Consider the following 24,165-nt stretch of genomic DNA (forward strand, 5'->3'; position numbering starts at 1 on the left):
GCAGGACTTACTTTCTATAAATAAGTAAACAAACACATCACATTTATGAAAATAACTTATTTTTTTTATTTATTATCTTTTTAAAAAAATCCTCACCCAAGGAAATGTTTGTTTGTTTTTAAAATTGATTTTAGAAAGAGAGAAGGGGAGAGGAAGAGAGGGAGAGAGAGAAGCATTGATTGGTTGATTCCCATATGCACCCCATCTGGGGATCAAACCCACAACCTGGGTGCATGCCCTTATCCGGAATCGATCTCGTGACCTTTTGGTGTATTGGTTGACACTCCAACCAACTGAGCCACACCAGCCAGGCCATAACCCATTTTCTTTCATAAACAATAGGCCAAGTGTATTTTAAAGGTCTCTGTATGACAAATTTTATGGTCATTACTTTCTTTTCTTTTCCTCCCTCCCTCCCTCCCTCCCTCCCTTCCTTCCTTTCTTTCTTTCTTTTGAGAAAGAGGGAGAGAGAGACAGAAACATTGATAAGAGAGAACATCGATTGGCCGCCTCCTGCATGACCCCCAGTGGGGATCAGGTCCACAACCTGGGCACGTGCCCTGACCAGGAATCAAACCAGCAACCTCTTGGTGCATGGGCCGATGCTCAACCAGAGCCACACTGGCCAGGCTGGTCATTACTTTCTTATAAATTTATTTGAATTTTATTCTCAGGCCTTGATAGAATGTTCTTTGTTACTCTTTTTTGCTTCTCTGAACTCTAAGTCAGATCACTTTCTGTAACTTTATGTAGTGTCAGAGCCCTTTGGTTTTTCTTCTTTAACTTCTTTAGGTTTGGGGCACTTATCTCTAGGGTTTTCATTGCTCTTCCTCCTGAGCAATTATGCTCTCACTTCTTTTTCTGTCTTAACTGCAGCAGACTTAGGGATAGTGTAGTTATTCAGGTAACTGTTTTGACATTCAGTTATTCTCTAAATGGTATTGAAGGCCTGTTGTCACCCACTGTGTGAGGTCCTGGGGTTACAGAGGTCCCTGCCCTCTTGGAGGCAAGTTTTAAACAAGCAATTACAGTCATACGTGTTAAGTGTGATGCCAGAACAATTCGGTGTCGCTGGGCTATTCCGAGGAACTACTGGGACACAGCAGGGCCAGGGAGGGCTTCTGGGAGGAGCGATGGTTCATGGAAACGGCAGGATGGGTAGCGATCAGTTAGGGCATGGTATGAGTCCTACAGATGCCGCTACAGACTTAAGTTATTTTTATTACAATGTGACTTGAATATATATAGACATAAGACTAGATAGAAACTCCTTAGGCTTTTGACTCTAATATATCAATAAATACAAATAAGCAACAAAACACATGCAAACAATATCCACTTGAACTGCACAGGTAAGCAATCAATAGTAGCAAACGTTCACAAGTGCTTACCCATGCTTAGTGCCACTCTGAGGGGTTACATTTAACTGTCCCAGTAATACCATAGGTTAAGTGCTATGACTGTTATCATCTTTACAGGTGAAATAAATGAGGCACAGAGAGGTTCAGTTACCTACCTGAGGTCACGGAGCTAGTGAGGGGTGGAAATGGGACTCCATCCTTGACATTTTGGATCTGGAGCTCAGCTCCTAAGCACAAGGCTGCTATCTCTCCAAGTCATGAGTGATGTGAGAGTCCACGTTTTAGCCAAATTAAATGACCATTTGTGTGTAATATGGTCCTGGTGGCTGTGGTGCTGACTCTTTAGAGTTTAGTACACCCTGAAGAGTGGAGGCTTTGCAGTGGCTTAAACAAAGTGACGGGACAGTGGACTCGTCACACGGTGCACACTGTTATCTAATTTGCTGCATACAGGAGGCCCACTGTACTGTTGGCCCCCCACCCCCACCCCAGGTTCAGGCATCATTTATCTGTTAAGTCCACCTTTGTTGTTTTCTTATCGCCCCTGCCACTTAAAGTGGTACTCCACTGCACCGGTGGGGTCCGGAGTGCATGGCCCTGGAGTCGCAGTTATGAAGTGATAAGGTGGTCGTTCAGATGAAACAAAATATGGCTTTGTGCTAATTGCTTTAAATTTTTATCAAAAGGAAAAGAAAGTTTAAAAATTTTCACAGAGAACTCTTGAAAGCCCAAAGATATTTTCAGTGACCCCCCCACACACCCCCAAGATGCACTGATGAGTGTGAGAGAGGCTATGAGAAGCAGGGAGAAAGGTAACAGAGTATCAGGTGGAGGCACCTCATGTGCAAAAGCCGGGCAGGATGGAGCCTGCAGGAGGAATGGACACAAGTTCACTGAGATTCCAGAGTTCACATAGGTTCAGCAACACCCTGCAAGCCACATTAATGTTTGGACTTGATTCCGAAGAAACCACTGACAATGCCTGTAGCAGACAGCCAGGACCAAGCCTCATTGTTGTCATTTATACCCAAATTCTTTAACTTGGGGGTGCATGGTAAATACTTAAAAGGCATAAAATTAATAATTGATTTTTTTATTTGAGTTCATCAATAGAGAAGAATCATAAAATTATTTGATGATCAAAAATCATCAAATATTTTTGTCTCATCCACTTAGTGGGGAAAACTAAACCAATTGCATCTACCCTAGGAGAGTTGTGAGATAAGTACAGCAAAGGATTTTGAAATGTAGAAAGAAAACAGAAATGCTAGCTGATCACAATTCATTCTTAACTTTTAAGGATTTGATTTTAAGGACGTACACATTTGATTTTGAGGAAGTACAACCTGATTACAACGTCAAAACTCAAAGACTGCTGATTATCCAACTAAGCTAATAATAATTGCGAGGGCAATAATAATACTAACACGCATGGTAAAGGCTTACCAAGGGCCAGACCCTCTGAGCTTTGTGTGCATTATCTTTATTTTCTGGATAAAGGAACTATTAAGTACTTGCTGAAGATCAAATAGCTAGCAAGTAGCAAAGCTAGAACTCAAAGTTTCTGATCCCATCACCTTAACTACAGTATTCTTTACAATACGACCTAAGGGCAGATTCTAGAAAAGCTTACATGTAGGAAGGGACAGCCATGTCTCTCTGAAGCCAACACGAATGCTTAAAAGAACTGATATTTTAATGGTGCAGAAGTCTTTTCCTCACCTCTGATAGCTGTCTACGAATTATTCTGACCTCATTTATCCTGAAATAACTGGGTAGAAGATGCCAGCTAACAGCTAAATTAGAAATAGCTAATACAAATGTGTTCCATTAATTTTATGACTGGTCAAATAAATGTAGCAATTTAACTGGAATCGGTCTCCTCTTTCCTGTAATTTATGCATTGTTAAGTTTAGTGTTATCTGACATCTTTATTTCTTGATCTTCCTGGATGTATACCTGATGATGTAGGAGTGATCCTTCTTATTTGACTTATAAGACAGTCAAACCCTAATTTTCCTGCTAAAGGTTTTACAATCCTTCCTTTATAAGCAATCTTATTTTACAACAATAAAGGAGTAATTTTATTTTGAAATGCATGAATCATTGCTAAAGTGATTCAGAGATTCTGAATTCTGCTTTTATGTTCTTCCCAATCTTGGCCTAATATTTGGTTTCCCTATTTGAAAACCAAAGTGCCAATAGAGCTTGAGTCTAAATTAATATATTTTCAAAACCTACTCTGAGATAGTGACATTTTATTAACTATGAAATAAAAAATATATATCAAACAGAATTTTTGTTAGACCTTTTAGAATAGTTCTCCCTCCCTTATCTTCTCAGGCTTATAAGTAACAGCCAAAAGAAAGAAGAAGAAGATGTAATTAGCTAATGTAGATTGTGATGAATTGTCTAAAGACAGTGGTGTTAAGTTGTAAGGCTTTTAAGAAGTATTGATAATGAAGATTCTGGAATATGTTATAATACTGTTGCTGTCATATTATCACTTGTACTGTTTGTGTTTTCCTAATTGGTTTCTCATAGAGTTTTATGCTATTTTTGCTAATTTGTTTGCTTGTATTATTTTATATAAATATATTTTTATGTGTCTTTATAAAATATATCATATTATTATAGAAGATATATATTATATATTATATTGTGTGTGTGTATATATATGTGTGCAGTATATATGTATATAATATATCATTTTAATACAATTATATTTTAATATTTTATATATAAAAGAATGAGGAAGGCTCAAAGAAATCTTGAGCAATCTAGTCCTTGATTTCAGGCATTTTTTTTCAGGAACTTCAAACTATCTTAGAAAATAGTCTATCCATTTTCCTTTTGCAAATGTCCAGAAATATTTAATCATATATTTTTGCTTCAACTGTCCCAAATAAATAAAATTGTTAGCTAAAATCTCATTAGCTTAAGCTCCATTTAGTAAGAAGCTTTTAAAACATGTTATACATGAAAAGAAATTGCTATGTTTCACAGGCGTCAAGAGGGAGCAATATAAATAGCACAAACAGAAAAGCTTCGCCCCCATCCTCCAGCCCATTCTTCCTGTTCATGAGCATCAAGGTTGTCACTGATGCAATTGCTTTTCAGATTTTTTTTTGTTGTAAATGATGAGAGAGGCAATTACAAGCAGTTCTCCCGCACATGACACTGCCCGGAAGACGGGCAAATTGCATCTCTTGATGGATGCCAGCTATTATATACACTGGGCTGGAAATCTCCATATAGGGGAAAGAAAAGGAACAGAGGGAAGACGGAACAAAAACACTAATAAATAGAAGTTTTCATGGAAAGAGAGAAGTGGTTGTTTTCGGGCAGCCTCAGATTTTGCGTAACACTGAATACCACGAAAGATCTGTGAAGACGTGTGTACTTTCACACATTCACACACATCATACTAACGTTTGAGAGAGCAAATAAAGTTCATGTATGCAAAACATAACAAATTCAAATCATATGTGTTCTTTATGAAGTGTAGAATCTGAAAACGGGCCACTTGGTGCCAGAGAAGAAATATAGGTAATTTATCCTGCAGGTGTGAATAGACAGACGTACTCACTTGTATTATGCAGAGGACTTACAAAATTTGACATCTGCCCTGGCCGGTTTGGCTCAGCGGTTAGAGCGTCCGCCTGCGGTCTGGAGAGACCCGGGTTCGGTTCCCGCTGGGGGCATGTACCTCGGTTGCAGTTTGTCCCCGGCCCTGGTTGGTCGTGCGGGTGGCAGCCACTCGATGTGTCCCTTTCACATCGATGTTTCCCTCTCTCTCTCTTCCTCTCTCTCCCTCCCACTCTATCTGTACAAAAAAATGGAAAAATATCCTCGGGTGAGGATAAAAAAAAAAAAAAAATAGACATCTATTATTTGAGTACAGTGAGATGTTATAAGAAATGATCACTGCCCTGGCCAGTTTGGCTCAGCGGTTAGAGCGTCGGCCTGCGGTCCGGAGAGACCCAGGTTTGGTTCCCGCTAAGGGCACGTACTTCGGTTGCAGTTTGTCCCCGGCCCTGGTTGGTCGTGCGGGTGGCAGCCACTCGATGTGTCCCTTCACGTCGATGTTTCTCTCTCTCTCTCCCTTCCTCTTTCTCCCTCCCACTCTATCTGTACAAAAAAAAATGGAAAAATATCCTCGGGTGAGGATTAAAAAAAAAAAAAAGAAAAAAAGAAATGATCACTAACAATATAAATGCTTATAAGTACACAGGAATCTCCCGATGATGCTGTTTATTATGAACTACAATTCAGCACACGGCTTTGGGTCCTTGTTCGAGGAGAGATGATGGGCAAGAGGAGGATTTAATTCTGAAGGCAAAAGGCGCTGCCATCAGAAGGCTGCCCGTCCCTTAAGGGGTCATCCTGGGGACTGTGTTATGGTGGGGGAGTCTGTCTAAAAAGTGCTTTTCTAGATTCTTTCTGTAATACTGTTAGGAAAAATATGCTAGATTTATGAAATAGATGCAAGATAATGTTTCTTACTCCCAACTGCATTTCTGTGGCTGGTATTCTGATGCGGGTCAGTGTGCAATGTAAAAGTCTGTTAGGAAGATGTAGTGTTACCTGCAAAAGGCAAACAGTTTTTATTCTCATCTAAAATTTTATTTTCAACAATACAGCTGTTATTAACTTTTAGCAAAGTGCTTGGCACATAATAGGTCAATAATAAATGTTTATTTATTAATTCAAGGAAAAAAGCAGGTTGCTTTAGAAGTTCAGAGTTTGTCTTATCTCTAGCACTTAGCATAATATCTCATACTTAGATAGATGAGTTGAATAGATGAGTTAATTAGTTAATTGATTAATTATTGAGATATCAAATTGCTAACCTGAAAGAAAAAAAAGGAAATAATTTTAAGTATAAAGAGTCACATAATGTTTATTTGAAACATTTTCTTTTAAATGTCAATCCCTGTTGTTATGGGCTTTTACTTCTGATTTAGGTCCAGGAATTATTTTAAGGTAGAAAATGATTGCATAATTATTTCTCGAGTGGAAGAATTACAGAATGATTTCAGCCATGGGTCCCTAAGCGAGGTGTTGTGGATTTAATTTTCATCACAGAACTTCTAGGAAGGTAAATTTCCTTCTGCATGTGTGTTGAAATCTGTTACTGTGAGCTGCTCTGTTTTTTTCCTCCTCAGGTGTGGAATCCATAGCATGTTCCCCTTACATTTAGCTGCCCTAAATGCTCACTCTGACTGCTGCAGAAAGTTGTTATCATCAGGTAAGTAACTCCATTACCGCAGAGGAGGCTTAACGTGTCCTGTAAGTGACGTGTGACTCCAGGTGTCTGGTCAGAGTGAGTGGCTGCCTGTGCTTCATGTCATTCATGACCTGCTCTGAGGACAGCTCCCAGCAGTCCTTGATGTTGGCACTGTTGGAATGTTAGTATTCCTGCCCCTAAATGAGAGTCTGTTTCTCAAGTTAAAGCTTGGGTGATCTGAAGTGAGAGGCAAGGATAGCGATAGCTTACAGAAAATTTGTCATAAATGGAGAAAACTTAAAACTTAAAGTGGTAGTTTAACATTTAATATTCTTCAACAAAGCAAAGAGGACAAATCCCCCACATTTTGACAGTAGAAAATGTCACATGACCTTGCCACTCCATGGTTTCTGAAAAATCACCATGGCTGATCCCCTCCATCTAGGTTTAATTTTTATCTTTTTAATGCGGGCCTGTTTGGAACCACGAAATTCCTTCTGGTTCGCAACGTTGCTAATCTTTCTTATCACTGCTTCTGCCAACCTCCATGTATTAAGAAGTTCCTGGCTTTCAAAGGTGATAGAAATCTGCCAGGCAAATATTGCTTATGAATTCATTCAACAGATAGTCCAGAGGCATTTTTTCCCCTTTAAGTGCTTTACCTGTGGTTGATTCTGCTTTCACTGCTCTTGGACTGTTTAAAAATAATCCCTGCATGAAAGCACGTTTCCCAAATCTGAAACCAACTGAAAGCTGATTAATACCTTAAGAAAATATCTATTCTAGCATGTTAAGATTACTCCTTTACCTTCTGTGTTTTCTCCATGTGTGCTGTCTGCCTATCTATTGCCCTACTTATCTCAAATTGGTTTCGTAAATTTCTATCCTGGGATTGAAATATGGGGCTATGGTTTACCCAGAGCTGAATTTGAAAATAAATTCTTCTCGACTTCACGGTTCTCCTATAAAATTGCCGAGCTTGAGCAGTTACCATTCGTTTCCATGACAACCTCTTTCTGACTACAATTGCTTGCATTCTGGTTTTTCTACTAACTGATTTTTCTGTCTCTGCAATGTTTCTTGTGGTTTAACTAGGACAAAAGTATAGCATAGTATCCTTGTTTAGTAATGAGCACGTGCTGTCTGCAGGCTTTGAAATAGACACCCCAGATAAATTTGGAAGAACGTGCCTTCATGCTGCTGCTGCAGGAGGGTGAGTAGTTAGCAATTTTAGTTGTTGTTTTCATTTTTTAATTACTAACTCATCTTAATTGTCTTAAGTTGTCTGTGATTCAAATAATTTCTTTAGTAAAGTGGGTAAGAATCATTTCTACCAACACCAAATATCACTACATTGCATTTCCAGATTTACTTGCATTATTGTTCTTCCGAAGAAAAATTTGAGCTCATCTCACATAGAACATAGTTTTTTGTTTGTTTGTTTTATTCTCTCTCTTTGCTTTTTTTTCTTTCCATTTTTTAAATTGTAGATTTTCACCCTATAGAATATGTATCTGCTTGATACTCCTTATATCGAAAGAAATAATTTGAGATTTGTACTTAAGTTTTTCCTTTTTATTGCTGGTAGGTGAGTGATGATCAAGGGAATCCAAGATTGAGTTCATTCATGTTCATTTGCAGACATTTTTGTCCTTATTTCAAAACTGATTTTTAAGTCTTTATAGTAGGTAAATGTGAATGGTTAAGAAAACCCAGAGGATAAGAAAGAAGTTATTTAATCTTTGCCTTTTTTTCTTTTAAGTTGTAAAGAAAATTTTTCATCAGATACTGTTTTTTATGTCAGTGGTAAGAGTAAGACTCTGATCAATGTATTTTTTTATACATGACCACACATTAACCAAACACGGCCTTTTCCTGAATGGCTTTGTTTGGGTAAGATGTTGGTTCTTAATTAGTGCCCTAGCCCTTAAGGAACAGCAACACTTCTCCACTTATCTGTGTATCAGGAGTGGATGGACTGTGAAGCTTTAGGGCCCCTTATTTGCATGGTTCCCTTTTGAAGTCTTATATCTAATTTTATATTCATAATTTTGTATTCATTTTTTTAAAGACCCTCCTTCTCCCCATCTCATTCCCCCACATCACATGAGCTTCATGAGCTACACCACTGGGATCTGTCTCTTCCTTTGATCCTTTGGCTTCATTGAGTAAAGACAGGTGCTTTACATCAACTGCATGCTGCCCCGACACATAATGCTCTCAGAAAGGTCTTACGTTTTACGCCTGAAACATCTAGTTCTCTGAGAAATGTGGCTGTAAAGGGTGGATGGGGGTGGGGAGAGCCCTGCTCAGGTTTATCATTAATGAGATCATTTTTCTTAGTTAAATGATAACGAAACAGTAAATCCTAGGCCACTGCTTAGCATTCTAAGTTTATAACAATAATGGATGATTGTCTCCTTTGATGCTCACATTTTAAAAAATATCAGACCTGTGCAGAAAGTGACAACACACCATTCAGAATTCATGTTGGAAACTCCTATTAGAATTAATATTGCGCTACATACCCTTCAATAGGAAAATTCACTTCAATGGGTTCTTCGCTCTCTACTAAACATGATTTATTGCTTCTGCGAATGACAAAGCAGCTTTGGAAGATCACTATGCTCCATTACATCATTTTCGGCCTTGATTCTGCACATTCATTTACCTAGATTACAAAGACAGGGAAATGCAGCTGTTTTATTTCCCATTAAGGAGAGTCTGGGTCAGAAATGGTTATCATGGTGAATTCATTCTGCTGTGATAAAAGGTAATGCTCACCCAGTCCGGCTCACTGTGTAAAGGTGATGTGAAATTCTAGGTTTCAAGGGTTGTTTCATAAACTCTGGGTGGTTTTCAAAAGAGAATTTGAGGAAAAATGATGAAACCACCACCAAAAGGTTTAATTGTATAATAATCATTAAATTCCATAGTCATAGAATTGAAAATGTTTCACCAAACTCTTTCATGTATTGATATTTTAGCTTAAAAAATAATTTCAGGCACCATAGATCCCTAAGATGGCATTGCTGTGATATGTTCCTGTTATTGTTGTGTTATCAGAATTTAAAGCTGGAACTGTTGTTCCATCTGTCTGCAGTCTGCAGAGAGCCTGGCAACTCACCTCTACCACCTTAACGATGTTTTCCCTGTCTTTCTAGTAATGTGGAATGTATAAAACTCTTGCAGAGCAGTGGAGCGGATTTCCATAAAAAGGACAAGTGTGGGAGGTATGTAAACAGGGAACTCTGCTTCAAGTGCCTAAATAAAAGAAGCAGGGAGCAGTCCATAATGCAAACCCTGCGATGCCGAAATGGTGAGCAGGGAAGCTAGCAGGAGAGATTCCGTCCTCGACAGGGAATCCCTTCTTGTAGGGAAATGCAGGCACAGACCCCTCACAGCGTCTGTGAAGTGCCAATTGTCAGCCTTCTCCTTCCAGTGTTTTTAAATCCTCGGCGTGGATCTCGTTGAGGACCTTCCGTTTGCAGCAGAGTAGAGCAGGTTAGCCCTCCCGAGCCAGAATGTGGTCACATGCTCTAGAGCATCTTCTTATATTTATTGAAGACTTCACCTTGAGATAAATCTTTAGATATGTTTAAAACATTGAACACACACCACCACCACCAGGAATGGGTCATAGAACTTTTCTTGCTTACTGTTCCTCTAAAGAGCTGAACCGTGCCATAATACTACCACAATATATAGATATAATTTTATAAATTAAATTAAAATTTTATTTATATTTCTTTAAGTCTCTCTCCTACTCCTTTCCACATGCACCCTGGCTCTTGGAGTTGCTACAAATTTCTTCTCTTACCAACCTATGTAGGACAGTGCCTAGCCACTCTCAGACTTACGTCGTGACACCTCCCTCGCCTCTGACAAGCTGCCCCTCCTCTCTGCTTCCCCGGTACCCTGCATGCACCCTGCACGCTCCCTGACTGCGGCACCCTGCGCGCTCCCTGACTGCGGCACCCTGCGCGCTCCCTGACTGCGGCACCCTGCGCGCACCCTGACTGCGGCACCCTGCGCGCTCCCTGACTGCGGCACCCTGCGCGCTCCCTGACTGCGGCACCCTGCGCGCTCCCTGACTGCGGCACCCTGCGCGCACCCTGCACGCACCCTGACTGCGGCACCCAGCAGGCTCCCTGACTGCGGCACCCTGCACGCACCCTGCACGCTCCCTGACTGCGGCACCCTGCACGCTCCCTGACAGCGGCACCCTGCACGCTCCCTGACTGCGGCACCCTGCATGCACCCTGCACGCTCCCTGACTGTGGCACCCTGTAGGCTCCCTGACTGCGGCACCCTGCACGCACCCTGCACGCTCCCTGACTGTGGCACCCTGCACGCTCCCTGACTGCGGCACCCTGCGCGCACCCTGACTGCGGCACCCTGCGCGCACCCTGACTGCGGCACCCTGCGCGCTCCCTGACTGCGGCACCCTGCACGCACCCTGACTGCGGCACCCAGCAGGCTCCCTGACTGCGGCACCCTGCACACACCCTGCACGCTCCCTGACTGCGGCACCCTGCACGCTCCCTGACTGCGGCACCCTGCACGCTCCCTGACAGCGGCACCCTGCACACTCCCTGACTGCGGCACCCTGCATGCACCCTGCACGCTCCCTGACTGTGGCACCCTGTAGGCTCCCTGACTGCGGCACCCTGCACGCACCCTGCACGCTCCCTGACTGTGGCACCCTGCACGCTCCCTGACTGCGGCACCCTGCGCGCACCCTGACTGCGGCACCCTGCACGCACCCTGACTGCGGCACCCTGCGCGCTCCCTGACTGCGGCACCCTGCGCGCTCCCTGACTGCGGCTCCCTGCACGCACCTTGCACGCACCCTGCACGCTCCCTGACTGCGGCACCCTGCACGCTCCCTGACTGCGGCACCCTGCACGCTCCCTGACAGCGGCACCCTGCACACTCCCTGACTGCGGCACCCTGTAGGCTCCCTGACTGCGGCACCCTGCACGCACCCTGCACGCTCCCTGACTGTGGCACCCTGCACGCTCCCTGACTGCGGCACCCTGCACGCTCCCTGACTGCGGCACCCTGCACGCACCCTGCACGCTCCCTGACTGTGGCACCCTGTAGGCTCCCTGACTGCGGCACCCTGCACGCACCCTGCGCGCACCCTGACTGCGGCACCCTGCGCGCTCCCTGACTGCGGCACCCTGCGCGCTCCCTGACTGCGGCACCCTGCGCGCACCCTGACTGCGGCACCCTGCGCGCTCCCTGACTGCGGCACCCTGCGCGCACCCTGACTGCGGCACCCTGCACGCACCCTGCACGCACCCTGACTGCGGCACCCAGCAGGCTCCCTGACTGCGGCACCCTGCACGCACCCTGCACGCTCCCTGACTGCGGCACCCTGCACGCACCATGCACGCACCCTGCACGCTCCCTGACTGCGGCACCCTGCACGCTCCCTGACTGCGGCACCCTGCACGCACCATGCACGCACCCTGCACGCTCCCTGACTGCGGCACCCTGCACGCTCCCTGACTGCGGCACCCTGCACGCACCATGCACGCACCCTGCACGCTCCCTGACTGCGGCACCCTGCACGCTCCCTGACTGCGGCACCCTGCACGCACCCTGCACGCTCCCTGACTGTGGCACCCTGCACGCTCCCTGACTGCGGCACCCTCCACACTACTCCAGCCGACTCTGCTTCCTTGCCGCTCTCCCCACCTCACTGTGCATCTCCTGAGGATAAGGACTGGGCCTCATTTTTCTCTTTAGCTCCAAGCTCTGCCACATAGTTGATATCTAATAATTTTCAGTCTAATTAATAAAAACACAAGCAATCCACTATGTAAAATATTCATAATTTCCTCCTTTTGAGACTAAAAAGGAGTAGATCAATTAGTCAAAGAACCCATAAATTGACTACAAAATATAAAATAGTTGTGCTTGAAATTGATAGATAGCACTTGCAATAAAGTTACTCTATTTCTAATATTCTGTTTGGTTATTACCCCCTGAAAATTGTCTAGGAACACCAGATCAGCTGTTAAATAGTTAAGGACTAAAAATAAATAATATGAAACATTACTTTATATTTCTGCACTGCTTATGCTTTATAAGGTGCTGTGTTTTCCAACTGTTACTCACTTGGTTTCTCATAGTAACTCTATGAGGTATATGAAGACGCTTATTGTCCTTTTTAATTGATGAGAAAATGGAATCCAGAGAAACTAGAAACTTATACATGTACATGGAATTTCAGACCTACAGTGGACCTTGGGGGACAGCTGCTCAAAGGTCCTTATAGACATAAGGATGAAGCCTAGGCCTGGAGCAGGGATGTGGTTGGGTCTAGCCTACAGATCTGCCCCGACCAGAACCCAGGGCTTCGGATCACTTGGGCATTCTTCTTCCTCTTAACCTTATAGTTCAGTGGAGAAGATAAGATCACATCAGTAGCTATCATTAAGGCAACGCGTGATGGGAGCTCAAGAGAGGCCCAGACAGGACCTAAACAATCTCAGACAAAGAAAAAGAGAACTTCTGGACTTAAAGAATGGGTGGGGTTTTGATGAGTGGAAGTGGTTCAGAAAGGGGCATTCCAAGGAAGGGAACAACACGGGCAAAGTAAAGGGAAGTGTGGACACCATAGGGAAAACCTCCAGTCATTTATTTGGATTCAATAATGGGCTCATCTGGGGTGGAGAGAGATACTCCATAAAGGTAGATTGGAGCCAGCTTGGGAAGGTCTTCAATTTCAGACTACGGAATCGAGGCTTTGTTTAGTTGGGAGGACCAAAGGTTTTAGGACAGAATTGTCGTATGTGGGTATTGGACCTTAGAAAACCTAGTTCTACATTGGTAGCAACTAGAAATTCAATGGAAGTTGGATTAGAGACAAGGAGGCTAATAGGGATGATATTGCAATAATTCAGATGAGCAGCAATGTAGACCTGAACCAGGACAGTCATGAGGACTGGAAAGAAAGATCTGCAGGTGGTTGGCCTTGTCTGAAGCCACTGTTTTGTAGCCTCAGTTGCAATGTACAAAGTCAAAGGAATTCATACCCTTTGGCTTCCACACTCTGAGAGATGAAGAGCTTTCCACACCCGTAGGAATACTGCCGTCAGGGCTGGTGCTGATGATGCTCTGTTTTTCCTATTGGATGAAGTAAGAAATTGCTGTTTGTTTTCCAGGACCCCTTTGCACTATGCAGCTGCAAATTGTCACTTCCACTGTATTGAGACATTAGTGACCACAGGGGCTAATGTTAATGAAACAGACGACTGGGGACGGACAGCTTTGCACTATGCTGCTGCTTCAGACATGGATAGAAAGTAAGAACAGCCTTGTTCCGGTTTCCTCTGGGGTCAGGCTGGGGAGGGGTGGGTTTGCTAATTGTGTTCATCTGCCTCAAGGAAACTGTGACTGAAGAATCTCTTGCAACCAGACCCAAAGGAGTTAGAAATGCTTCATCCCTAACCCCAGTCCCCCCATTCTGCTCTCTTTATGTGTGATTATTACATGTCACTGCACAATTACTTCTCTGTTTTTGGGTTGAATGCCAAGTGGAGCTGTCAAGTCCAGGTTTTCAGGTCATTAAAAAAATCTGTTGTAATTTATTTTGTCATATGCTGCAGTTTTCATTATCACCACTTAAAATGCTTCATTTGCTGTAAAACCTACATTTGCTGATATGTATGTCATGTGTCGGAATATCCATCTCTGCATTATCCCTCAGCCTTCATGTGCAGTCAGTGGAAAATGGGCTCTGTTGTTCCAAACCGGGGTGCGAGTGCTCTCTCGGGAGCTGGAGGAGACGGTTGCCCTGGACGTGTTTGGCTTCTGGGAGGTTAGGAATGGAAAGCAGAATTAAGTGACCCAGTTGAGGGGGAAAAGATAGAAGAGGTGCCCACGATTTATGAGATTGTTCTCAAAGACTTAAGGCCCAGGGCCTCCTTCATAGGAATAGTTTTTAGTGACCTTGTCTGGAAAACTACTGAGCAGTCAGCTGTCTTGTGCTGTGGAATTGATTCTAGGTCAGTGCTAAGTCCTTTTCTTGTAGAGCAATGGCTTCCAAACAGTGACTCCCAGTAAGCAGTACATTTTATATCATGACCCAGTACATGCAGTTATGTATATATGTTATATATATGTGTGTTAAAGGGAAACAGAAATTTTATAAAACCATATTTACTTTGACTACGCATAATACATTCTATGTTCTTTTTTTCGTTAAAACATTACTGATTGCAACCCACTAAATTGATTTTATAGTTCAATTTTATAATTCAATAGCAATGGATTATGAGCCATATTTCCGTAGTTTGGAAAGCTCTGCTTTTCTTTTTTTTTTTTTATCCTCACCTGAGGACATTTTTTGCATTTATCTTCAGATAGAGAGGGAGGGAGAGAGGGAGGAAGAGAGAGAGAAACAGCGATGTGAGAGAAACATATCAACTGGTTGCCACCGACACGGCCCTGTTGGGGCCGGGGACAAACTGCAACCGAGGTACGTGCCCTTAGCGGGAACCGAACCCTGGACTCCCTGATCCGCGGGCAGACACTCTAACCGCTGAGCCAAACCGGCCAGGGCAGCCCTGCTTTTCTTCCCCTTCATGTTCATATACTATTGACAAGTCAGATGTAGTACACATAGCCACGCGGGTTATTAATCCAACATTTATTGAGTATATACTATGTGCCAGGCTCTATGCTATTCACTTGGAATAGAATTGGGGAACAAATATACTTCATCTTTTAAGAGCTGGAAAAGGAATCCTAGATGGTGAAGAACTGCTTTGGCAAATGAGGGGTGACTGGGACCCAATTCCTAGACAATTGGGATGAGCTGGCAAGGAGGCAGCAGTGCAAGTGGTAGGAGTCAGAGAAATTTAAACTAAACCACCTCCATTTTATGTGGGACATTTAGAGTATCTATGGAAGGGTGGATTGCTGGATTGATCTCTTAATTGCTGATACCTGGGTGGAATTTTTAGGAAAGTTGTATTCTCAGTTGGATTCCTTGGGAGGAAAGGATTTACTGGATAGTGTTGGAGAGAACCATGTGTAATACACATTTTCAACGAAAGCTCTATAGTCCTTGCTTCTTTTGGGTTGGGGGAAAAATCATTTGGATTTAAACTGCACCACACTTATTATCAACTTTGCCATTAAAAACTTAATTGTAATTGTTTTTTCTTTCCTTTACGCTGAGAAGTAAAACTACCTTAGGAAACACCCATGAAAATTCAGAAGAACTTGAAAGAGCCAGAGATATGAAGGAAAAAGAAGCTGCATTGTAAGTTACTACTCACCTCCAGCACAGGTGCGGTCTCCGTACTCTGTCCTCTGAGGGGCCACAGGCGCCAGCCTTACTATTTGGGGGTTTCACTTGGGATCTGGAGAAAGTGATGTGGGTTTGTCTTAAATGAAGAAGAAACTGTGCTTTTTTTTTTTTTTAATTTTTTTTTTCTTTATTGATTTTAAAGAGAGAGGGAGAGAGAGAAACATCGATGAGAGAGAACATTGATTGACCGCCTCCTGCATGCCCCCCACTGGGGATTGGGCCCACAACCTGGGCATGTGCCCTGACTGGGAATCAAACTGGCAAGCTCTTGTCTTGGTGCATGGGTTGATGCTCAACCACTGAGCCACACCGGCCGGGCAGAAACTGTTAATACATCCTTCAATGATGCTATTTTCACACAGGGTACTCTTTCTAAAGTGGTAAGCTTTGCCGTGACCATCACTGTGATTGGTCAGCGGCTTTTGGAGCCAGGTGTATCTTAAATACCATTGCTGGCTCTGCCGCATATCATTGCCTCGGGCGACATACTGAAATTCCTCTTAGGCCTTAGGCTCTCCTTTTATGACCTGTGGATAACTATTTAGTGCATTCTGTAAATAAGTGTTTTGAGATTTCAGTGTGAAATATATCCATTGTACTCTCCTCTTTGTCCCCAACACACACATGGCAACTTACAAACAGCCCCTGCTCCCTGCAGCCTGCTGCTCCTGTCCTACCTCATCCCACCTCCTCTGGGTCCTGACAGAGACTCAGCGGCTCCTGTCATAGGGGCGGGGGGACTGCCATCACCCAGGGCTGTTGATACTCGGGAAGCCCCAGTGCTTCGTGCTGTGGGAGTCCTTCCTGCCTACAAGTCACAGTGACAAGCTTGTGCTGCCCAGTGCAGTGACCAGCACTTAGTTGGTGTTCAATAAGTATTTGCTGGATAAGGGAACAAACGAATGAATGGTGCCCACGTTTTGTGTCTTGGGCCCCAGAGTCTGCATACACACAGTCCTAGTTTATTCTCTTCTCTGGTTGTTAGAGGAGCCAGTTTCTCTGTGACCTGAATGCTTGTGTCCACTCTAGGGTCTTCCTGCCACCCACTGGGTTCTTCTCCAGTGTCCAAACCATGGTATACAGGTACAAGTTAGAAGTTGTCTGTAGAAAGTAGAAGGATATAGTTAGAGAGTGTGGTTCAGACCCTGGCCCGTTTGATTTAGCGGTAGAGCGTCAGCCCGCGGACCAATGAGTCGTGGGTTCAATTCCAGCCAAGGGTACGTACCTTGGTTGCTCCCTGGCCCTGGTCAGGGTTGTGCGGGAGGCAAGGAGTCGATGTGTCCTTCTCACATCAATGTTTTTCTCTCTCTCCCTCCCACTCTATCTGAAGATAAACAGAAAAATATCTTCGGGTGAAGATTAAAAAAAAAAGAGAGTGTGGCTTGGGTGCAGGTTATAGGACATAACTTTGTTACAGGGGTGGTGACAGGACACACAGCTGTGAGTAAAGCACAATAGCCAAGGTTTTACTCTAATACTCCAAGATTAGAATAATCATATTAAAGACTGTGGAATTTTAAGCCGCCTCAGCAAATGCTCCCTTCTCCAGTGAAATGCAAGCTTGCCCTGGGCCAGAGCAGAGCTATTGCAGCTGCTGGAGAGGCAGGGGCCGGAGAGGCAGGGGGAGGCGGGACCGGCCTGCCGGAGAGCTCTTTTGTGCAAAGAGAGGCTACCCCCCTTGTCCGAATACACCCCTGACCTAGTGTGCACCTCGGGATGTTGCAGCGTAGGTGCCAAAATTGCTAGTCAGGGCCCTGGGAGAAGAAAGGATAAGCATTTCCAGTTAAAACTTGTTATTCACTGTCCCTTCAAAAACAGTGTGGAGAATATTCAAATTCTATACTGCTGGCGTTATTTCTATTAGCACTGTTGGTGATATAATAGGTTGGGTCTATTCCGGATTAAAGAACTCTTTGGGAGCAATTCCAAGTGTTTTCCAAATTTCACACTAAATTTATCAACAGATTTTTAGAATGTAGTCCTTTCAGAAGCTGGGGATTGTGTGTCCACTAGAATGCTATTTCTGTTGAATAACTTTATTTAAAGAGCCACATTCTGTTTAAAATGAGTCACACCTGGAATCCTGCCTGTGGGCATGTCATTACCAGAATAAGAAAGGACTTTCTCACAAGGCACACAGCTCCAAAGACAGTCTGATATCAGGGCTCCAATGATAATTTGTTTTATTATGGTGTATTTTATGAATAAATCATGTGACATGGAGGTATTTGGTTTTAAAAATTTATGTCTTTCATCAGTTTTTCTAGAAATTAATATATCATTTTAAACTGTCCATGTGATTTATTTTCTCTTTTTGTTCTTTGGCAGAAGATAGGTCAATGTCATTTTATTTATTTTTTATGTTTTTTATTTTTATCCTCACCCAAGGACATTTTTGCATTTATCTTCAGATAGAGTAGGAGGGAGGGAGGGAGAGAGAGAGAGGAGAGAAACATTGATGTGAAAGAGATACATCAACTGGTTGCCACCCACATGACCCCAACTGGGGGGGAGACAAACTGCACCCGAGGTACATGCCCCTAGCAGGAACTGAACCCGGGACTCTGGTCCGTGGACTGACACTCTAACCGCTGAGCCAAACCAGTCAGGGCAGTCAATGTCATTTTAAAGTTTTTGTGTAAATTATAGGAATTTTCCATTGGAAGTTCTATTTAAAGTATAGGCTTTATTTTATAGTTTTGATTTGCTATGAAATCGAATCAGCTTGGTTCTGTGAAGGAATTGTTTGCCTCCTGCCACACTAATAAATAAAGTGGAAGTCACAGAGTGGGTGGCTACTCCCTCTTTCCCAGAGAAATTGGACCATTTGCAGTAGACCCTGAATAGAGCTCATTAATCCTGGGGTACTTGTGTACTGGAGTTTGGGGTTCTTTAGGCTCTAACCCATTCCAGAGATTGCAGCTTTTTCAGAAAAATAACAACTCTGTCTTAAAAGGCTTTTAAATGTATTAGTTATTATTTGTTTTAGTTTATATTCCTAATGGTGCAATTTGAACCTTTTTCTTCATATATGGTTACTGAATTGTGTTTTTTACATGTGTACCCATTCCTTTAATCCTTTCATTGTTTAGGCTCTTCTTGGACTCTGTTTGTTGTTGTTTTCTTATGCTTTTTAACTTTCATTTTTCAGCCTTTTGATCATAGGCTCTCCAATAGCAAGTTTAGCAGTAAACCTCTCTCAGAAGTTTACCCTGTTGCAATGGCCTGGCCACTTCATCACAGTTGAGACTTCATCTTTTGAACACGGATCTCTAACACTTATCAGTCAATGATCTTGAGGACAGAGAGGTTCTCGACCTTAGGATGAGAGGGGAAAAGAGCTTAATTACTGTCTTGTTGCTAAAGGCTTTCCTGAATTCTAGAATGGCAGTTTTTAGCTGATATAAAGGAAGCTACAGAAAACACACACACACACACACACACACCTCGTTCCAGAACATACAGATTAGGATTTCTAAAGAAATACTTAAACTCACAAAGTGCTCTGTAGAGCATTCATAATTGGAGGAAATTTACATGTGTTATCTCTTTTGGTCCAGAGATGTTTCTAAAATAACCTCATCTTTATACTTACAGATGTCTAGAGTTTCTACTTCAAAATGATGCAAATCCATCTATCCGGGACAAGGAAGGTTACAATAGCATCCATTATGCTGCTGCCTATGGCCACAGACAGTGTCTGGAATTGGTGAGTTGTTTTGTCTTGACTTGTTTTCTCTTAACGCGCACACACATAAACACACACCCCCAAATCTGAAAATGCTGGTCTTCATGTCTCAGTAAATGACCTTACTGCCTAGTTAAGTCCCCACTAGAAATCACCTTGAAGATATTCTATGGTAAGTGATTAAATTGTTTAACTTTATGATATGTAGATCTCATTGTTTCTTTTCTGCCTATTCTAATCTTAGAACTGACTGACAGTCAACTCTTTTCTGCATTAATTTGGGCTGAGACCATAAGACCTGTGTACGGACAGTTTGTATGTTAAAGATCATTTGGATGTATCAAATACACTCAATTTATATTTCTGGAGGCGCACTTAGCACCCCAGTATTCAGTAACAGTGCTGTAAAATGACTTACAGAATCATGAGGCATATGGGTTTGTTACGGTCCCACATTTGTAGTTTAGGGAAAGAAATTGGCAAGGGCCAAAAATCAGAATTTACTGAAATTTCCAAACCACCAAAAATCTCAAACCTATAGTGATCAAGGAATACCTTGGGGTTTGGAGTCTGAGACGCCTCTGCTGCTTAGGTCAAGAGACACAGACTCAAATGCCCACAGGGACCAGAAGTGTCAAGAAGAGAAGTGACTAGGCCCAGGCAGAGAGCAGGGAGCGCTGGGGGTCGTGGCAAACAGAGCGCAGTGTTCTGTCTGGAGGGAGAAACAGCTGCTGAGCTCCAGCCAATGGAGAGCAGGTGGGAATGCACACCTGGGGTTACTAGCCTTCCAGGGTTTCAAGAGAAGGTAGAAATCTAGACTTTTTATGTGAAATTTTGCTGTTTTGAAACCCTGGGTGAACTAGGAAGAAAGCAAGGAGGATTGTGGCTGAATTCTCTCTGCGAGCCACCATTTACCATCTGCTGAGCATCGCTGTCGGTTCAGCTTCACCAGGATGCATGGGCTATCCTAGCCTCACTATGTCTGGTCCAATCCCAGGAGCCACCTTTGCTGCCTGGGCTCCAGTCTGTCCCTTATCCCTTTACAAGGGGAAGGCCTGTTTCTCAGGGTGATTTGGAGTGTGCTTGGGGAACCCCTGCACAACTGCACAGTCCGTTGAGAAAGGCACGAGGCAGAAAGCGAGCAACATGGTGTCCGTGCTTACGGAGACATGACCAAAGGATGCCCCGGCTCGATTCTTTACCTTTGGCTTTGCTGCTGATTTCAAATGGTTCCAATGAAGTTCCAATGAAGGTCATTCTTACTATATGTCTTTTAACTATGAATGTTCGTGAAGGTCACCCAGGTTGGAAATAAAAAAGTGATTATTTTAGTGGATTTTTCCATGGAATTTATCGGTGAATTGAACCTACCTTCATCATTCTTGAATACTTCTGATTCTTCTTTCCTGTGGTTCTTATGGATGCTAAAGATGTCCTTGATCAATCTTGGGGGTGGCATTTTTTCCCCTCTAGTTTTAATTTCATAAAAATTCTTCTTCCAGCCCATGCCAATTTGGCTCAGCGGTTAGAGTTACAGCCTGCGGTCCAGACAGACCCGGGTTCGGTTCCCGCTAAGGGCACGTACCTTGGTTGCAGTTTGTCCCTGGCCCTGGTTGGGTCGTGCAGGTGGCAGCCACTCGATGTGTTCCTTTCACATCGATGTTTCTCTCTCTCTCTCTCTCTCTTTTCTCTCTCTCCCTCCCACTCTATCTGAACAAAAAAATGGAAAAATGTCCTCAGGTGAGGATAAAAAAAAAAGTCTTCTTCCAGTTACAGTGGCCACATAGCAAATCACCCCAAAAGTTAGTGGCTTAAAAACATCAATCATTATTTATTAACTCTCACTGTTTCTGTCGATCAGGAATTCAGGAGTGGCTTACCTGAGTAGTCCCAGTTAAAGGTGTCCTATGATATTTTAGTCAGATAGTGGCTGGGGCTGGTATGATTTCAAAGGCTTTGCTATTCACATATCAATCACCTGGGTTGGAAGATTCAAACAGCTGACATTCCTTGGGCCTCTCTCTGTCTCTATGTGGTTTCTGTATTCGGTTTTCTGTAGCCTGGTGGTTTCAGAGTAGCTGGATATCTTACCTGGTGGCTCAGGGATCCAAAGGCATCTCTCCCAGGAGAGAGCAAAAGTGAGAGCAGGTGAGAGAAAGAGACCGTATCACTTTTAATGATCGATCTAGCCTGGACGTCCACACAGGGTCGCGTCTGCTGCATCCATCCATTGCAGCAGTCACAAAATCCAGACATATTTCAAAACCACCCAGTTTCATAGGAAGAGGTAGAAAGCCAGTGACTGCACAGCCTTCTATAAGATGGATTGTTATATAGAAGCCCAAGTGGCAATGGGACTTAGTCTTACAGATGGTGAACCCAAACCACAGGGGCGTGAACTGCTTTGTCCAAAGTCATAGCTCTGGGCAGTGGAAGAAGCAGGACCATGAATCAGGATTCCTGATTTAAAAGAAAACATATAAGCATTTGCCTCGTGAAAGAAAGAAAGAAAGAAAGAAAGAAAGAAAGAAAGAAAGAAAGAAAGAAAGAAAGAAAGAAAGAAAGAAAGAGAGAGAGAGAGAGAAGGAGGGAGAGAAGGAAGGGAGGGAGGGAGGGAGGGAGGGAAGGAAGGAAGGAAGGAAGGAAGGAAGGAAGGAAGGAAGGAAGGAAGGAAGGAAGGAAGGAAGGAAGGAAGGAAAGGAAAGGAAGAAGAAGGAAGGAAGAAAGAGAGAGAGGAGGAGAGAAGGAAGGGAGGGAGGGAGGGAGGGAGGGAAGGAAGGAAGGAAGGAAGGAAGGAAGGAAGGAAGGAAGGAAGGAAGGAAGGAAGGAAGGAAGGAAGGAAGGAAGGAAGGAAAGGAAGGAAGGAAGGAAGGAAGGAAGGAAGGAAGGAAGAAAAACATGTTTACCACACCTGCTGCCTTTTATTGCAGGTTAAAGCTCCACCACCTCTCAAGGCTTTTCAGTGTAGAGCAAAAGCTCGTAGAAACTGGTTGAGATGTGAGGCAATATCACTTCTGCCTTCTTCCACCAGCACTGCTGTGGTTGTTGATCTAGACCTACCAGCAAATAACACTTAGTGTTTAGATTTCACATAAGAAAGGCTCCTCACAAAGTGTGTGTGTGTGTGTGTGTGTGTGTGTGTGTGTGTGTGTGTGTGTGTAATCAGTGGCAGAGCTACTGTAACTACCCATTATGAGCCTGCATCCCAAAAAGTACTCAAAATACAGCTGCTTTTAATTGGTTTTCCCTATGAAACCCATATGTCATAACTGGACATAAGAACTTTTATTACAAAGTTTGTTATTGTAGTCTCAATAACTTGTGCCATTTTAAAGTACTTTGATAATTTATCTTCAATCCCATGGAGTATAGTAACTCTGAGAATGATTACCCTGTAACACCTTCTCTCTATGTAAATAATATATTGTGCATTATTTTTATTTTTTCAGGAAAGCCATTTCAGGGCCCTTACGTCTGTTAGCCAATGAAAAGGTTTTCTGTCCACAAGGTTTCATACATTCTGTTTGATAATGAAATTACTCATTTGATTATATCAACACTTACCTTGTGTGATTTATAAAGAGATGATTATCCTTGGCAATTACAAGACAGTCAAAAATCAGGTGTCACAGGGAGGGGATGGTGGTTATAGGTGCGATATTAATTGATTTTAATTTGCACTGTCAGCTGAAAAGGACCAGGTTATCGATACAAAGTGGCAGAAATGTCACCATGGTTTGCTTTCAGAAAATAACCTTAGTGGGTCATTTATAACACTGAGGAGGTAGAACTTCTCCTCTCATTTTCCTGAATTATTATAGTTATATAGAAATTTCTTCTTTTTTTTTTTAATCCTCACCCGAGGACATTTTTCCATTTTTTTGTTCAGGTAGAGTGGGAGGGAGAGAAAGGAACAGAGAGAGAGAAACATTGATGTGAAAGGGACACATCAGTGGCTGCCACCCACACAACCAACCAGGGCCGGAGACAAACTGCAACCAAGGTATGTGCCCTTAGCGGGAACCAAACCCGGGTCTTCTGGACCACAGGCCGACGCTCTAACCGCTGAGCCAAACCGGCCAGGGCAATATAGAAAATTCTTTATATTTCCATTTTGAAAATTCTTCTTGGGTATAGTTCAACTAAACAGAGATCCTGAGCGGGCTTTAAACATTCTTGTACCCTGCACCCTCCTATTCAAAACAGAACACAATCCTGGGCTCTCCTCGGGGGTGGAGCCAGACCATTGCAGGTATCTTATCCTCACTACTGCTCACCCAGCTATGAATGGATTTGGGAGAGGGTGGGACCACCACCAATGACATTTATTATGTATTCATCACATTCAAGGAATTTTGCATACCTTATACCATTTAATTATTTTTTATTTCAGTTTTATTGAGAAATACTTGACATATAGCACTGTACACATTTAAGGTATAGCATAATGACTTGGCTTATATATATTGTGAAATGATTACCACAGTAAGTTTAGTTAGCATTCATTATCGTATATCGATAAAAAAAGCAAAATAAATGTTTTCCTTATGAGAAG

At 43.2% G+C, this 24,165-nt stretch overlaps 1 protein-coding gene across 3 annotated transcripts in view; it reads left to right on the top strand.

Annotated features, from left to right (window-relative positions):
- ANKRD44 (ankyrin repeat domain 44) overlaps window positions 1-24,165 on the top strand; it is a 306,969-nt gene that overhangs the window by 200,408 nt on the left and 82,396 nt on the right. For all 3 annotated transcript variants that reach the window (XM_036254347.1, XM_036254346.1, XM_036254348.1), the window contains 6 exons: window positions 6,530-6,612; window positions 7,741-7,804; window positions 9,756-9,824; window positions 13,770-13,910; window positions 15,794-15,874; window positions 19,520-19,631. In XM_036254347.1, coding sequence (XP_036110240.1) covers window positions 6,530-6,612; window positions 7,741-7,804; window positions 9,756-9,824; window positions 13,770-13,910; window positions 15,794-15,874; window positions 19,520-19,631 — 550 coding nt within the window. The remainder of the gene's footprint in view (window positions 1-6,529; window positions 6,613-7,740; window positions 7,805-9,755; window positions 9,825-13,769; window positions 13,911-15,793; window positions 15,875-19,519; window positions 19,632-24,165) is intronic.

The sequence above is a fragment of the Molossus molossus genome, unplaced genomic scaffold (genome assembly GCF_014108415.1).
Source record: "Molossus molossus isolate mMolMol1 unplaced genomic scaffold, mMolMol1.p scaffold_m16_p_11, whole genome shotgun sequence".
NCBI lineage: Eukaryota > Metazoa > Chordata > Mammalia > Chiroptera > Molossidae > Molossus > Molossus molossus.